This window comes from Ylistrum balloti, unplaced genomic scaffold (genome assembly GCF_031769215.1).
Source record: "Ylistrum balloti isolate Yb309-2 unplaced genomic scaffold, AGI_CSIRO_Ybal_v1 Utg370104, whole genome shotgun sequence".
Taxonomy (NCBI): Eukaryota; Metazoa; Mollusca; class Bivalvia; order Pectinida; family Pectinidae; genus Ylistrum; species Ylistrum balloti.
This window is the reverse complement of record NW_026782129.1, coordinates 413,711-428,790: the sequence shown is the minus strand read 5'-3', so window position 1 is coordinate 428,790 and position 15,080 is coordinate 413,711. Positions and strand designations below refer to the sequence as shown.

The following is a 15,080-nucleotide window of genomic DNA, read 5'->3' as shown; positions in this document are numbered from 1 at the left end:
TTGACCTAAAATATTTACCTCTAAGACAAAAGAGTTCGATTATTATCGTTGACTTTTTCTCCAACAGTAAGCTATTTGCCAATTTCACCACAATCACTGAAAGATGTAGTATATTGTCTTCACAAATATTTGCTATGTTTACACTTTGATTTTTTGCGTTCATATAGACGATTTTGTATGATATATGTATATATTGCACGATTCTCATTCCGTTAGAAAGTTAGCGGGAAATTCGAATTTGTTGTCAAAAATCGGTCCGTCAAAAATATGTTTATGTTTGCATGATTTGTTTACAATCTTGTGGTCAACAACTCAGTGACACATTTTGTTTGTCTTTTCAACAAGTATAAATAATAGAGTGATTGTATTGACAAATGAGTTGTGATGTAGATAATATCTCCAGAGACGTATTGAGCTGTTGAGATCTCCGATAATGTCAAAAGAAGTTCTAAATTGCTAAACCTTTCACTAAACGCACAATAAAGTTTATGTCAGAACACAACAAACATTAAATTGATTAAATCCCCTGATATTTGACAATAGCATTACATCATAATGTTATGATGTTGCGTACCTATAACATCAATGTACTCGCCTGGAGATGGCTGCAAATCCTGAAAATGTTAGCGATTTAGAAGTTTATTTGCCATACACATACGCCTATTTAAACATATCAATATAAAATTACGTTTAACTTTGTTTATTTCAGAACAAGCATAATGAGTGAAAGTGCCAAGAAACGACGTGTCAGCAAAAGGCGGTCAAGTTTTGCTGCTGGTCGTGCCAAGCTTCAACAATCTGGGGCCTTTGGAGCAGGTATAATAACCGTAGAACAAATTGATAACCAATTATTCACATGTCTTTTATCATTTTAATGATTTTGAGGATAAATAGTATTCTGCCACCATTTGTTTATTTTTACCACATCATCATATTGAATTGTTTTCAGATATTCAAGCTAGTTCAGTATAAGTATTTTTGCTTAACTTGCCCAAAAATTGATAGCAGAGGGAGTAATCATGAATATAGGAGGCTCTCAAAAAGGAATGGGAGGGATTTTTCTCAATTTGCACTTGTAGTTTTCTCAATGATTTTGAGTGCTATATGAAATATATGGGTATCTCTGATTATCAAATAATGGGCTAAATTGACAATTTACCAATGACTGTCTCAAAAGTGTGCCTTAATCCAAAAGTTTGCCAGGTGATCAGAAAGTAATACCAGTGTATTTTTATTGGTTTTTAACTACATTTATTGAATTTGAAATCTAGTTTTTTTACCACACATTTTTTGCTTAACTTCGTAGCTTGGTAAGTTTTCACTACTTGAATTGATATGAAATTTGGCCTTTGTTTGTTCAACCATGTTGTTTATTCAGTTTTATTATGAAATAATGCAAACTCATATCATACCATATTAATTATTAGTGAATTCAGCTGATGTAAAGTTAACAAGATATAAAGTATTTCTTCGTCTTTTTCTCCTACAGATTTATATAAATCTATAGATGTTGATAAACCTCCTGATGAGAGATTAGCATTATTGACTAAAGCATGCCTTCAGGTAAGAACACTTAATGAATAGTCTGGCTAATATCCTAATATCCTTGTGATTATTGTACACCTGTATATTGAATTAAAAGACACATTAAACAGAAAATAAGAAAGTATAGATTCATAACTGCCCATGAAGTACATTTTAAATAGTCAAACATGAAACCTACATGTCTCAAATAATCAATATTAGCTTTTCAACTTGTTGTTCTAAGGTTTAATTTGGAGTTTGGTATCTATGAAATGTACTTTCTGAGTTCTAAGTGCAGGTAATATCCCCGATTGAAATTGGTAATTCACAAATATGAATATAACATGCCAGATCTAACACCAAATTTGATATCTCCTATCTTTGGACCAAGGACATTGATACCAGTTCTGATCTCCATACAATGATATACTTTGTGAATTTGGAAACATTCTACTGCTTTGGTACTATAAAGAATTTATAAGAATTTTCCTGTTTTGACAGTCCTCAGTAACACAGTTTCTTAGTTTGATCACAAATTCCATTGTAGTACACTTTACAAAAATTGGAAGAAGAATTGACAGACATTGAGGATTTCCAGTCTCTGAAAAAGGAAAGTAAGTAATTTTATTAGTAATCTCTTTTTTTAGCACATTATTGAATGGTTTACTGTTGTCGAATTTATGTTCTCACAAACCTAAAAAAGATAGATATGTCACATATCTCCTACTTCTGATGCCCATTTGTCGGAGATCCGTGTCACTATCCTGTGCATATCAGTGTTTTTCTTCCCCTTACAAGGTCAGTATTGCTTCAAAGATTGGTCATATGGTGCTTATTTATTTATTATTTATTATGATGAATATCTATCAGAAAACATTTAAAGAATAAAAACAAATTGTCAAAATCTCTAGGAGTTTGTCAGCAGAAATTGTTTTTTATAACATTTTTACCTGTTAAATATTATAAGGAATTTATCAGTCTGATAAAACAGTGATGATACAAGAAATCTTAACATCATCATAACTCTTCAAGTGATGGTATAACTTTTGTAGTTTTGACCAATCAGAGCATTGCTTTCTTGCAAATGGAGCAAAGCTTGATAAAGTTGGTTTACCATCAAATCTTTCTTTGCATACATTTCAGGATTTCTATAATTTGTTTGTAATATAGTTTTGTAACTTGTGATTCTTACGTGGATAAAATGGTAGTATAAAATTCAAAATGGCGTCGTCTTGTTATCATGTATAACGTCATATCTATCCAACATAACAGAATGTGCTAATATTTCCTGAAGTACTTTGGACATCAGTTTATGTAGGCTTTGATGAGCTTTTCTAAAATTTGTTTCTCATTTTAAAATGTATGAAAACTAAATGGTTTCCCATTCATTATCATACATATTTCCGTATGAAGTATATGAGATACCATTAATATCCTCTATATACTAATTTAGTTGTACTGTGTTGGTGTAGTTTTTTGTTGTTCTGAGTTTGCTGTCTTTGCAGTGGAGGAAGCTGTATTATATCAGGTGGCAGAGATGGAGAAGGCAGGAGTTTTCAAACGAGCATCTGAAAATAAGCGGTATGTTTAAGATAAACATATTGAAAGTGGAAACTGAATGAGAGAAATGAAAACTATTGGATCTGTTAACAGAAGCAATTTGTAGTCCAAATACACAAGGTCATTGTTTCTTATAATAGTGTTACTAGAATGTGATTGCATATCATTTTCACAAAGGCTGCATAAAGCAAAGATCTCATTTTTAAACAGTGTCTGAAGAAAATAAGGATAAAAACCTTGCAGATGGTGTTCGATGTTGAGTATATGTTTAGACATTATTTACTTATTTATAAAAATTCTCAAATTTTTAACAACTTTCACCTCATTCCTGATTCTCAGTACGACTGATACTTACACAGGTATAATGAACCAATGTTGTCATGTTGCTGTCTTTTTATTTAAAGATGTGTTCCAAATCCTATCAACCTAGAGATGGATCAGACAATCGTAGAAGTGCAAGCTAGAATCAAGCGGTATGTTTTAATGAAGTTGAAAAGAGTAAACTGAAAGCAACAATTTGAGCGAATTTTTTTATATCATTGCATAATCATTACAGTTGAGGTTTCCACTCCTTGAGAAAATTTATAATTATGCTATGATAATTCTCAACCTCTGGTCTCACTTTTAACACTAAGTCTCGTGGTCAAATTGTTAAAATCTCCACTCATATTGTCAAACCAACTCACAGGTTATTTCCTATGAAGTATTCCTAGTCCTAGGAGTCTGGGTTTAACTTCATTCATGCAAAGAGTTTAGCTTCCTATAGGACTGGGGCAACATATGCAGTACTTCTATAATAGAAGAGGGTGCTAGCCAGCAGATTAAATATCTGATGTTATTTTACTGACTGCGAAAAGTCGCCATTCGTAAGATTTTCACTCTATAAACCTCTAGCATTGTTGAAGTACATACACAGATATGAAGTGCAGGCTGTTTAGGCTTCTTATTTTGTATGAAACATCTTTGAAAATGAGATGGTCTTTTTGAGACAATCAGCATAAACATTTGAAAAATTAAGAGATTCTAGACCCATTTGTCTTGTGTCATTTGCCAGTTCCTCAAAACATTAAGAGAAAATCTCATTTGGCATTTGATGTTTGTCTTATGTTACTGTTCAATAATCATAACCTGCAGCTTCTTGCTTATTCAAACGATTTTAATTCAATAATTTAATATATTTATCCCTTATGACCTTGAAAGAAGGTCAACATCTCATTCCTCTGAGCAACATTTAATACAGAATGACATTTTCACTACCACTTATTTGTTGTTGTTTACCCAATGGTTCTCATTGGAAGTTTTGTGTTGTGTCCTACACAATTTTGTCTTGCCTGGGAACTATCTCCAACACAACTGGAACTTCATGTGTTGGGGTGTGTCATGTGTCAAAGGTAGGTCACTGTCACCTTTATTTGGACCTTTAACCTACCATTATTTAGGCTCCATTCCCTACACCAGCTGTCACTAGAACTTCAAACTTGTGGTATGGCTTCATCTGGGTGAGGTGGTGTGTCCTGTACCAAATTAGTCTTCCATTAGCACAGATTTGATCGATTTATGATTTCAGGAAGATAACTAGCTCATGTGTCATTTTCACATTGATTTCTCTTTTCTTTCAGGCTAGAAGATGAGGTTGTGGCATGGGAGGAACTATTCAACAGACTGGATAAGGAGGCTGATGATTTGTGAGTATTTATATAATGAGGTTCAACTCCAGATTCTTTGTCAAGGACTGGTACTGTTTATTGTTCTTTGCTTTCTCATTGTAATAAAATTTGCTTACCATAGTAAATTTCACTTGACCTTAGTTTCATAATATTCTCAACATATTTTTCACAGGAAAGTATTATAAGTTCAAGGAAATTACATATACTGAGGTAAACTGTTCTATTTCATAATTTTTTATAGCCCACCATCACCAGATGTTGCCCTACGTCCATATATCATATGTAGGTTCCCCTTTATCTCTTGTTGTGCCCTTCTTATTTTAGGACTGATCAGAAAAATAAAATGGATGAAAGGTGGCCATCTTGGATTTTGACTTTGAATGTTTGTTATCGTTATTTTTTGAGAAGTACTGGATGGACCTTTCTTAGTTTTCATATGTAGATTCTGCTTGGGTCCTAGTTGTGCCCATTTGATTTTGGGTCTGATCAGAAAAGCAAAATGGCTGACAAACAGCCATCATGGATTTTGTCTTTGAAAGTTTGTTATCACTTTTTATTAAGAGATACAGCATTGATCTTTCTCAGTTTTCATGTGTATGTTTCCCTTGATCCCTTGTTGTGCCTGTTTGATTTTGGTACTGATCATAAAAAGAAAATGACCTAAAGATTGTTGCTATTTCTACAAAGGAATGTTCAAATTTCTTATCATTAGCAGCAAAAACACGGAAGAGAAAAGAAGGGAAAAGATCCAACTTTCGAAAAGCATATAAAGATCAAACAATGGTGGATGCCAAGATCCCTCATGGATCTCTTGTTTATGGAGATATTCAGACAGTAGAATCATAGATTTTAGATTCTTTTGAATCATGTGAATGCCATTGTACCAAGATCCTCAATAGAGTGATAATGAAGTTTGTCTTTTGCAGGAAAATAACCCTTTTTCTGTAAATGTTTTAGGATGAAAATGATTTAGATTTTGTTAAGAAATATCTTAACTTATTTTGATGCAGTGAAAATGTTGTATTGAACTATCACCATTGAAGGACATTACCAACATAAACTTTATAGAATTGAATACTCTCATGGTAGACAGGCCCTAAATCTGAGATTTTTCATCAAACATTTTAATCTAATTTGACCATTTCCAATGTGGAAGGGGCATATTTTAGGGATAATATCAGCCAATTTAGCTCAATCCCAAATATCTTTTTGTAGGCTAAACTATTTGCTGTATGATTATATCCATGTCATAACAAGTTACAACTTTATACAAATGTAACTATTCAGGTCTCTGTTTTGTCTTTACCTGTTTCAGCCAGAAGAAAGAACGAAACGTTTCAGAAGCTGATATTCCATTCTACGTTAAGAAGCTGGGAGAGGAATACATGTCGTCCAAAATAGATTATACCAGCATGCTATTAGACCTGGATAAAGACATGAAATCCACAAAATTCCATGTAAGTTGTTCCTTCTTTTCTTCATTTACATCAAATTTCATAAATCAGCTTTTTCTTAGCTTTGGTTCAGCTGAATCACAAAACTTGTTTTAGATGAGTCATTAAACTGAACCTGCACTCAAATTTGGTATTATTTGTTTACAAATTTTTCATAGTACTTGTTTTTCTCCTTATTCACTGATTTTACTGCACCATATACTGTAATGTGCCTCAAATTTTGATTTTTAAGAAAGGTACAAGACTCAGACTGATACAGGATGTCATACAGATAAGCCAGACTTGTTTTTGTTGCCAGGGATTATTGTGTCACTTCGTAATGTGAAAATGATTTCTATGTCTGAAATATCAAGGTCACGTTTACTATAAGTTCACCTAACATTGGTTTGAAAAGCTTGGGACTGCTTCTTCATAAATCATCAGGTTGCTTTGCTTCATCATGTAAAGGGGGAGGGTAGTGGGTTTGCTTAGTATGAAGGGTAAATGTTACTGCTACTTTATTACTTGTCGATTGGTTGGTTTCAGTTTCCTTTTGTCAATCAGCCTCAAACTTGCTACACTGTAACATTACAGAAGGGATTACTGAAGATCTTTCTTCCTATCAGTCAGTTATTGTAAAATTAAGAATTTTCATAGAGGATTTACTTTCATTGATTTGGTGGGCATTCCTAATCCATGAATTCATATGTCTATGAACTGTTGAAATTAGTATAAGTAGAATATTTGGCTACTTTTACCCATGAAATTGGGTGAGTGTCAACAAAATGGTAATTTTTCAAAAAATGGCAAAACTGAGCCCCCAAAAATATATGATTAAACAGAAATTCTTGTGAATACAAATGTTTTACATGAGCATTGAAGAAGGGAAGTATTGTAATTGAAACCATAGAATAATCTAAGAACTGGTGTTGATATATATTTTATTTCTCACATCTAGATAAACAAGCTCTGCAATACGACAAAGATTTTGCAACGTACAAGTAATACTGCCAGCAAAATCTTGGAAAAACAAATACCCAAATTACGTAAGTAATACCAATGATATTGATTGTTTGTGTAAAATTACCTAGCCTGAGGAAAAGTGCAGCAATTGCATTTTAAGACTCGACCCTTTCTACCTAAACAAGAGACACTCTCAAACAGGTGGTCATCTTACGTTTAGAAATTGAATTTTATTTTTGCTATTTTTGTGAGTTAGTTGGTTCATTTGCCTCGTACTTCATATGTTGGTCACCTTTGTCTCTTGTATTGCCTCAGTTTTGAGACTGATAAGAAAATAGCCGATAGGTGGCATGGTAATGTTGGGATTGGACAATGAATGTTTCCATTGAAGTACTGGATGGATCCAATTGGTCCCAAGCCTAGTTATGCATTGCCCATTTTGGATTTGACAGTTGAAGACTATTATTTGTATTTTCTGAGAGGTACTCTAAAATTGCATATAATTCAGATAAACAAGAAGAATGAAGAGAAAAGAACCAATAGAGACCATGGAATGGTGGAAACTATGATTGATTTGACTTAATATTCTTTATTCTTCTCTTCACAGAGAAGGAAGTATTCCAAGGAACAGCTACAGCAGCCACACCACGAAGGTTGATAGAACAAATCACCACCATACCAAGTTGAAATATCATGAACGATAAAGCTTTTTGAATGTTTTAGGCAGAAGCAACATTATGTTACTCAGTTCTGCGTCACTTCAGACCTTTTGGGATAAGGTCCATGAAATTATAGCAAGTGCTTAAACCCTGGAAAGAGGAACAAACTAACAGTCTTGTAGTTGATACATAAACCAGTGACATGTTACAGGACTACAAATATACTAAAGGACAAATTATATTTATGAAAGGTCTATCACTGGTACTTTTTATATGATCAGCTATTCTCTCCACAATGAAAATCATATAAATTACTTTGGAGGAAATTTCCTTAATGTTTTGAAGTAGACAATGAACCTAAAAGCTTCAGTAATTTTCAATGATCAAAATAATTATCATTATGTATTACCAAATGTTGCATCGTGAAGGTAACATATTCCCATTTATTATCATTGTTATTTATCACATATATTAAGAAAAGAATTAGGTTAATATAAACATGGTCACATATTGAAAGTCAAGTGTTGTATACTGCACAGATATTGTTTTTATTTTTTAAAATTCATCTATTTCTTAACAATTTTTTACTAGCAATGTACAGAAAGCTACAGGATAACTTGGTTCTTTAGTTACAGGTTTTTTGTCTCTGTGACTTACTTTCACTTGGTGTTGTTTCACAGACAAACATTGGTGTTCTGGAGATGTTTGTTATCTCGCCTTCCAGTCAGGGAAGGGGCATAACACTAAATACAACACAAAAGGCATTTATTGATATCATTCTCATATATTTATCTGTTACATCATATACACAAACTATTGCACATTAATGGCACAATCTAAACCAGGACATAATAACAAACAGGACTATTGATAGTTAAACAGGTCATGTAGCTAAATCAATTATAATCATTTATACCACAGTCTCAGAACAAAAACATTGAAACATTAAAAATAACACTAATTGCCTTGGGTATGCATTGCAAAGAGTTTAGGAGTGCATGAAAAAAACAAAAAGGAGATAGTTATTTTTAGGTCCTGTACAACAATTAAATCATGCACCCACAATAGAGGAACATTGGAATTTTTTATCAAACACACCTTAACTTGGATACAGATTAACAAAATATAATAATCTCTTAACTGACATAGAGTTCAAATTCATTCTAATCTTGATAATTAAGAAAGAGAATGTTAGGTACTTAACTTGGATGTTTCAACACTTGACAGGTAAGCTCACAATGAGCCTGTTCAGATACACATTTATTTCTCCAGAGCTTGCCATTGGATTAGCACACACTGGGTTTTATGGGAATTTGAATTGTTTGTATATGTATATATGTATGATTTTATTAAAGTATCGAAACCTGTTCATAAACATGTTTACAACAATACTTGTATTTTATGCAATGAAGAATGTGACTTTCTGAAAATATTAGGTATTTTTTGGTAATAATATGTATAAGATGGAATTTGTGATGTCTATGTTTTTATCATGTATACTTCATGAATACAAGAGGCCCGTGGACTTTAATGATCATCTGAGTTGTAGTTTATATTGTAGTATAACAAGAGAAGTTTGACACCAGAATGTCAGATACTTTCCAACTCCATTTGGGATTCACAGTTTACCTGGAGCCTTCCTAGGAAACAGAGATAAGATATATGAAATGATCATTTGTCTCCGAGTTGAAATGGAGAAAAAATATGGCGAAATATCTTCAATTCAGTGGTGATATTATTTTTGTAATGTAGATGTATATGAATTGTCTCACTATCACAATGGTGACTGGAAAATTGAGAGGAAGTGGGAGGTAGGAAATGAAATCCTACCCCACATAAAATGGACAAATGTTTTGATTTCCTTGAAAGTATGCATATACTGTCTATCAATGACTTAGTATCACAAAATAATTCCATTAAACACATCAAGTGACCAAAAGGGAACTAGAGGTGCTAGGCACTTACTGTTAATCATTACAGGAGGTGTGTGATTATAACAGTTATGACTTAAATACAACATAATGTAACAGCTGTAATAAATGCCAAAACTTTATTAAAAGACCATTGTTACATAAATGGCAAGAAAAGTCTTCAAATAAATCGAGAAAATATCCTCAAAAAAATTCCCAATTCAACCTACCCAGGGTATCAGAATGAAGTTTGTGTAAGAGGTCTTCATGTAATTTACCCTTACAAAATTATGGAAATCATTTGTCAAAATAGTTTAAAAACAGTGAAAATTTCAAAAGTTAATATTTGTCTTCTAAATTGCTTTCAAGTATTAGTGTGAAACCCCAAAACAACCTTAAGTCTAATGCTAAGAATAAGCAGTGTGGTACCACTTTGACTATAGAATGTTTGCTCTTTAAAAATCATTTAATATCACATATTCATAACAAGTATGCAGATGACAAGGATACGGCAGTTCTTATGCATTAAAGTACCATAAAATTAAAAATAACAATGTGACAAAACTAATTTTCATAAAACATGGCTATAAAGATAACAAAATATCACCAGATAAGTACTGAAAACAACCTCCATGTTGATCATATAAAATAAAATTCACAGTTGTGTAATAAATCTGATATCATTTCCACTCTTATTCTGTGAAGTAAACCATTTCTTTCTCTTAAAGATTATATAAAGCTTCTCTATTTTATCACAATGATATAACCACAAAATAATCTGTGTGGTGCCAACTTATTGTGACTGACTAGCTAGTAGTAAGGAGTGGCACACAACAGTTTTTATTGTTGAAAAAATCAGACAGATCAGTCAACTCCAGCAAAAAATCTACCAAATGAAAACACATTCATGTAAATGGTATCTCACATTAACCAGTCAGCTGGCATTAAAAAATAAGTTAACTTTTTTACATTCCATTCATTTACAACAAAGATGTGCACACAATTACAACTAACAGAGTCTTACACATATCACATGAATAAACTACTGTGTTGAAATGTCCGGTGATGTATTATATTAACCTCACCTGGCCTGAAGGGTCGAGTGAACTTTGCCATGATGTGGTGTCCATTGTCTATCCAGCCTTAACTTTTCCCTTTAAATGACTTCTTAATACTAAAAAGCCTAGAATTATGATACTTGGTTTGAAGGTTACTTTGATGATGCACAACAAGTTTAATAAAAGAGATGACCTTGACCCAAAGTCAAGGTAATAGTGGTCAAATTAGTTACTGTAAAACCTTCTGAAAACTTTTCAATAACCAAATGGCGTAGAATCATTTCATTTGGATAGAAGGTTCCTTAGATGAAGCCAAACGAAGTCTACATGAAAAAAAAAGACTTCTCATTAACCAAAACTTTGTTAATGATATGAATTGTTCATGTATTTGTGAAATGCAATGAATACTAGATAAGAGATACATGCTTATTATGCCTCTTGTTAATTTTAGGAAAAGTTAAAATCACACACTGACAATCTCACCCATTAGATGCAGGATTTTCACATGATATTCCATGACTAGAATGAGCAACTTTCTGTCCCATATACCATAAAAGCTTTAAAAAACTGGTAAATTTTGTCTGCAACAATAAAAACTAACACTTTGATAATAGATTATACAGTATAAGTACATGAAATAACAAGGCACATGACATCACTTTACAAAATCTCAATATTGCTTTCATGTTTCTGGGTCTTCAGTGTATCAAAGAATACCACTCCACTAGCTTGTCTTTTCTTTTTGTGTTGATTTCAGCATGGTGACTCCCACAAACAAACCTAAAAAATACACAAGAAATAAATCCTATTGCATTCTTACCATACAAAACATGGTGATGATTCAATAATATTGTAGTTCAGATCAATGTCTACTTCATATTTTGTGGACTACATTATTGTAATAATAATATATACCAACAGAAGGATAACTCATTTTACTTAAAAATTAAAAAGAGAAGAAGATAATATTAGTAAAATGGAAATATTAAGTAACAAAGTACAGGTAAGTTCTTAACATGAAATACCTATCTGTAAGATTTTAAATTTATCGGAATATTTTGGGTTGTTTTAAACATATAACATAGTTCATTTGTCTCCTTGTTTTACTCCTAGTGAACAACTAGGATCATTTTGATGCGGAGTCTCCTTTTATTTGTCAGTGGCTACCTCAATGAATGTCACACAGGTGACTTATTGTATGTTATCTACAGAAAATTGGGTGGTCTCTGCACTCAACAGCAAAGCAAGATGACCTTATAATACTATCAATTTCCTCAAAAACCATCATGAAGCTCCCTAGGTAGGGATTGAAACATGATACATCCTTTCAGTATTTTTGAAGAAATAGTGCACAACTTACCAATAACAAGTAGCCCAAGAACACCAGAAGACAATGGTATAACTAAAGCATAAATTCGGGGCATGAAGAAGCTGTGGATCAGTTGGCCTTCATCAATGAATGGCTGTCAGGAAAAAATCAGTGAGAGATAAACCAATGTCAAAAAGCACTTGGTGAGAAAATACTTTGAGTTTCTGATTTCACCTGGTTCAAAGAACAAATGAAGTTGTATCCTCTAGTGCAGTGTCATTCACATACTTACAGCCAAGGACACTCAATAGTGTTTTTAAAAAATTGGTGTAAAGCATCATAGTGATTTTTGTTTTTATTTTGTATAAGCTATGCTGCCAACACTGGACCAAAAGGGGAAAATAGAATTAAATCAACAAAGTTTGGTTGAGAGCATCTTAAGGTGAAGATCAAGGGATTCAATTTAGTATCAAGGAAGGATCTAAGTCCCATGAGGACACGGCAAATAAAGTAATGAGGTATGGAAAAGTCTTTGGTAAAGGGGAATCAATTTTTGTATCAATAGAATTTGGTCCCCTATGGGGCAAATGAGCGATAAGAAAAAACAAATAAACCTTTGAAAACTCTCGTTCTCTTCAAAGTAAGTTATTTTATCTTGAGCATAATAGAGGCCATTTTTTAAGATATTTGTAGTTTTTCAGTCACATAGACATAAAAAAACTGTACACATGAACTTGTAGAATTTATGTTTACAAAAAGTAATTTCAATTGTGTTATTTTTTCAATCTGTAACAATGGAAGTATAAAATTCTTAAAATATTGTGAGCTTTGGTTGATTAACTTTGTAAAAAGACTTACCAAAATAATAATCCAAGCTGTGTAATATATAAATATTGACATGCTAAACCCTACCAAGCCCCAACCTAGGGCCTGGTCTGTACCAGTTGCCTACAAAAAATAAAAGCATTATTCAGACAAAAGTAAATCTACAAAATAAACATCATGCCATTATTTTGAATAATTCAAGCATTTTGCTAGTTTCTTGTAGCATATCTTGAAGACATTACTTTTGTTACACCTGACACTGAATTAAATAAATGCTATTTTGTATGGCTCTGTTGGCTCAGTTCTGCGTTTCTCTTGTAACTGATAGGAATGGCTACCTAAACTTAAAAAAACAATGAGGTAGATGCAGCAGAGATAAATTGTAAACCAATTGCTTATTCAGTCTACTCTATAAAGATTTCAGATAGGAAAGAAAATGCACTGGCTGTTTTGATTTGTTTACATTTGTACTTATATTAGGAGTGGACCAGGGTTCGAACTGGAGATCCTCCTATCTCCATACTCTACCAATTAAGCTACTTGGATTGTCAACTATCAACCCAGTCAAGTTGTTATAAGTTTTTGCCCCCATTGACACAACTACTTACAACCAAACAAGGAGGGAGAAAATGCACAGTCGGACCAGGGTTCAAATCTACATTTAACCTTCAAAACTCTAGACAAATGGTCTATCAATTAATTTACCTGGATGCCAATGATTAACCTAATTCAGTTCCAATACATATGAATACCAAATGTTATATCAGTGGTAATATTAAGAACTAATGATGATGAAATAATTTATGTTATAAGAGAATTGAAAGAATTTGTATTAATAAAATTGACTAAAATCAACTTCATTTAAATTGGGGGTCTGTCTCTGCATGGGTCTGAGTGGTACAATCCAATAGGTGAAATAGAGGTAAAGCTTTAAAATCCTGTTCAGGTCTAGCCCCTGGAGTAATTATAAACCTTTAAAATTCTTCTATTGCATGAAGGGATTGTGACCAGATCTTTATATGAATGTTTACAATACATTATTCTTTTGACACTTCATGCATTGGGAGGGAAAGTGGGGTTACATGTTACTTATTGTTGCTAGGAGCCAGTGATTGAAGCCTTGAAGGCCTCAGCTGTGACACTGTTGACTGTTTCCTCGTCAAGAAAGTTCCAGGCGATAATGGTACGAAGGAAGAACACATTCTGCAATTCTTCCACTCTTGCATCTAGAACTTTGTGTCTTATATTGTGGAATTAGCAATATTTGTTAATGACAAAACACCTCTAAAAACCTGTTTAAATACAGAACGGACGAAGCCGAATGTGGCATTTTTGGATAATACACCACAGTATGTCTCTGCCAGATTTGAATAATATTTATTCCAGTCTGAAAATCAGGTGTTTCTAGTAGTTACGACACTTGACAACCCATACCTATATATATCTATACATATATCGCATTGACTGATGCATAATATCATACGATTGATAATTACGATATCCCATTTACAATGTTAAAAAATCAATGAACTTTCTCATGCATCAATGGTTTGCTGATAGTTGCTGGAGGGACTAATTATTCATTACCATATGAGGTTAATTTGCACCATCAATAAAATCGTTTCATAACTTGTATATGTCATTTGGTTGTTATCAATTGGTTTTTGGAAAATAAAGGGTGTTTGTCACATACCATTCCTTCTTTTCTCGTGCGGCAGATTCCCGGAAGTTTACATTGGTCTTCTAATATTAGAAACGAACACGGAGAGGGGTCATGAATATTTAATTGAAGAATGATAATTTTAAAAAAGGGACTAGGCTATTACAATATATCAAGAATTCTTGAATGAAAATGGAATCTAATAAATTCCGAGGAAATCATTGAACGATTAATTTTTTGTGGCAAAAACACTGAAATTCGTTTAGTACAGTATTAATTTCGATTGCTTTTATTAGTTTTTCATAATTAACAGACACTTTTTGTTTTCAATAAGCTGTCTTTTTGATGCAAATTATCCTTTTTCTCTCACACGCGAGAGAATTGAATCAAATTTCAGAGATATAAGCGAAAAACTGAGAAAAGATATCTCCATAAAAAATTAAAATGCTGGAATACAAAGGGAAAGCCAATTTATAATAGTTTTTTGTGTTTTTGAAACGTTCACCCAATAA

At 32.7% G+C, this 15,080-nt stretch overlaps 2 protein-coding genes across 2 annotated transcripts; one reads left to right on the top strand and one right to left on the bottom strand.

Moving 5' to 3' along the window:
- The first annotated feature begins 719 nt into the window (after window positions 1–719).
- Window positions 720–8,428, top strand: LOC132550073 (uncharacterized). Its single transcript, XM_060214083.1, has 9 exons — window positions 720–816; window positions 1,490–1,563; window positions 2,072–2,138; window positions 3,030–3,105; window positions 3,489–3,557; window positions 4,704–4,769; window positions 6,067–6,208; window positions 7,143–7,230; window positions 7,755–8,428. Exons 1-9 carry the CDS (start codon window positions 720–722, stop codon window positions 7,832–7,834), a joined length of 759 nt encoding a protein of 252 aa, XP_060070066.1. The 3' UTR covers window positions 7,835–8,428.
- Window positions 8,429–8,553: 125 nt separating this feature from the next.
- Window positions 8,554–14,617, bottom strand: LOC132550074 (dolichol phosphate-mannose biosynthesis regulatory protein-like). Its single transcript, XM_060214084.1, has 4 exons — window positions 14,602–14,617; window positions 12,942–13,031; window positions 12,135–12,237; window positions 8,554–11,554 (listed from the first exon to the last, which is right to left on the bottom strand). Exons 1-4 carry the CDS (start codon window positions 14,602–14,604, stop codon window positions 11,499–11,501), a joined length of 252 nt encoding a protein of 83 aa, XP_060070067.1. The 5' UTR covers window positions 14,605–14,617; the 3' UTR covers window positions 8,554–11,498.
- Between the last annotated feature and the right edge of the window lie 463 nt (window positions 14,618–15,080).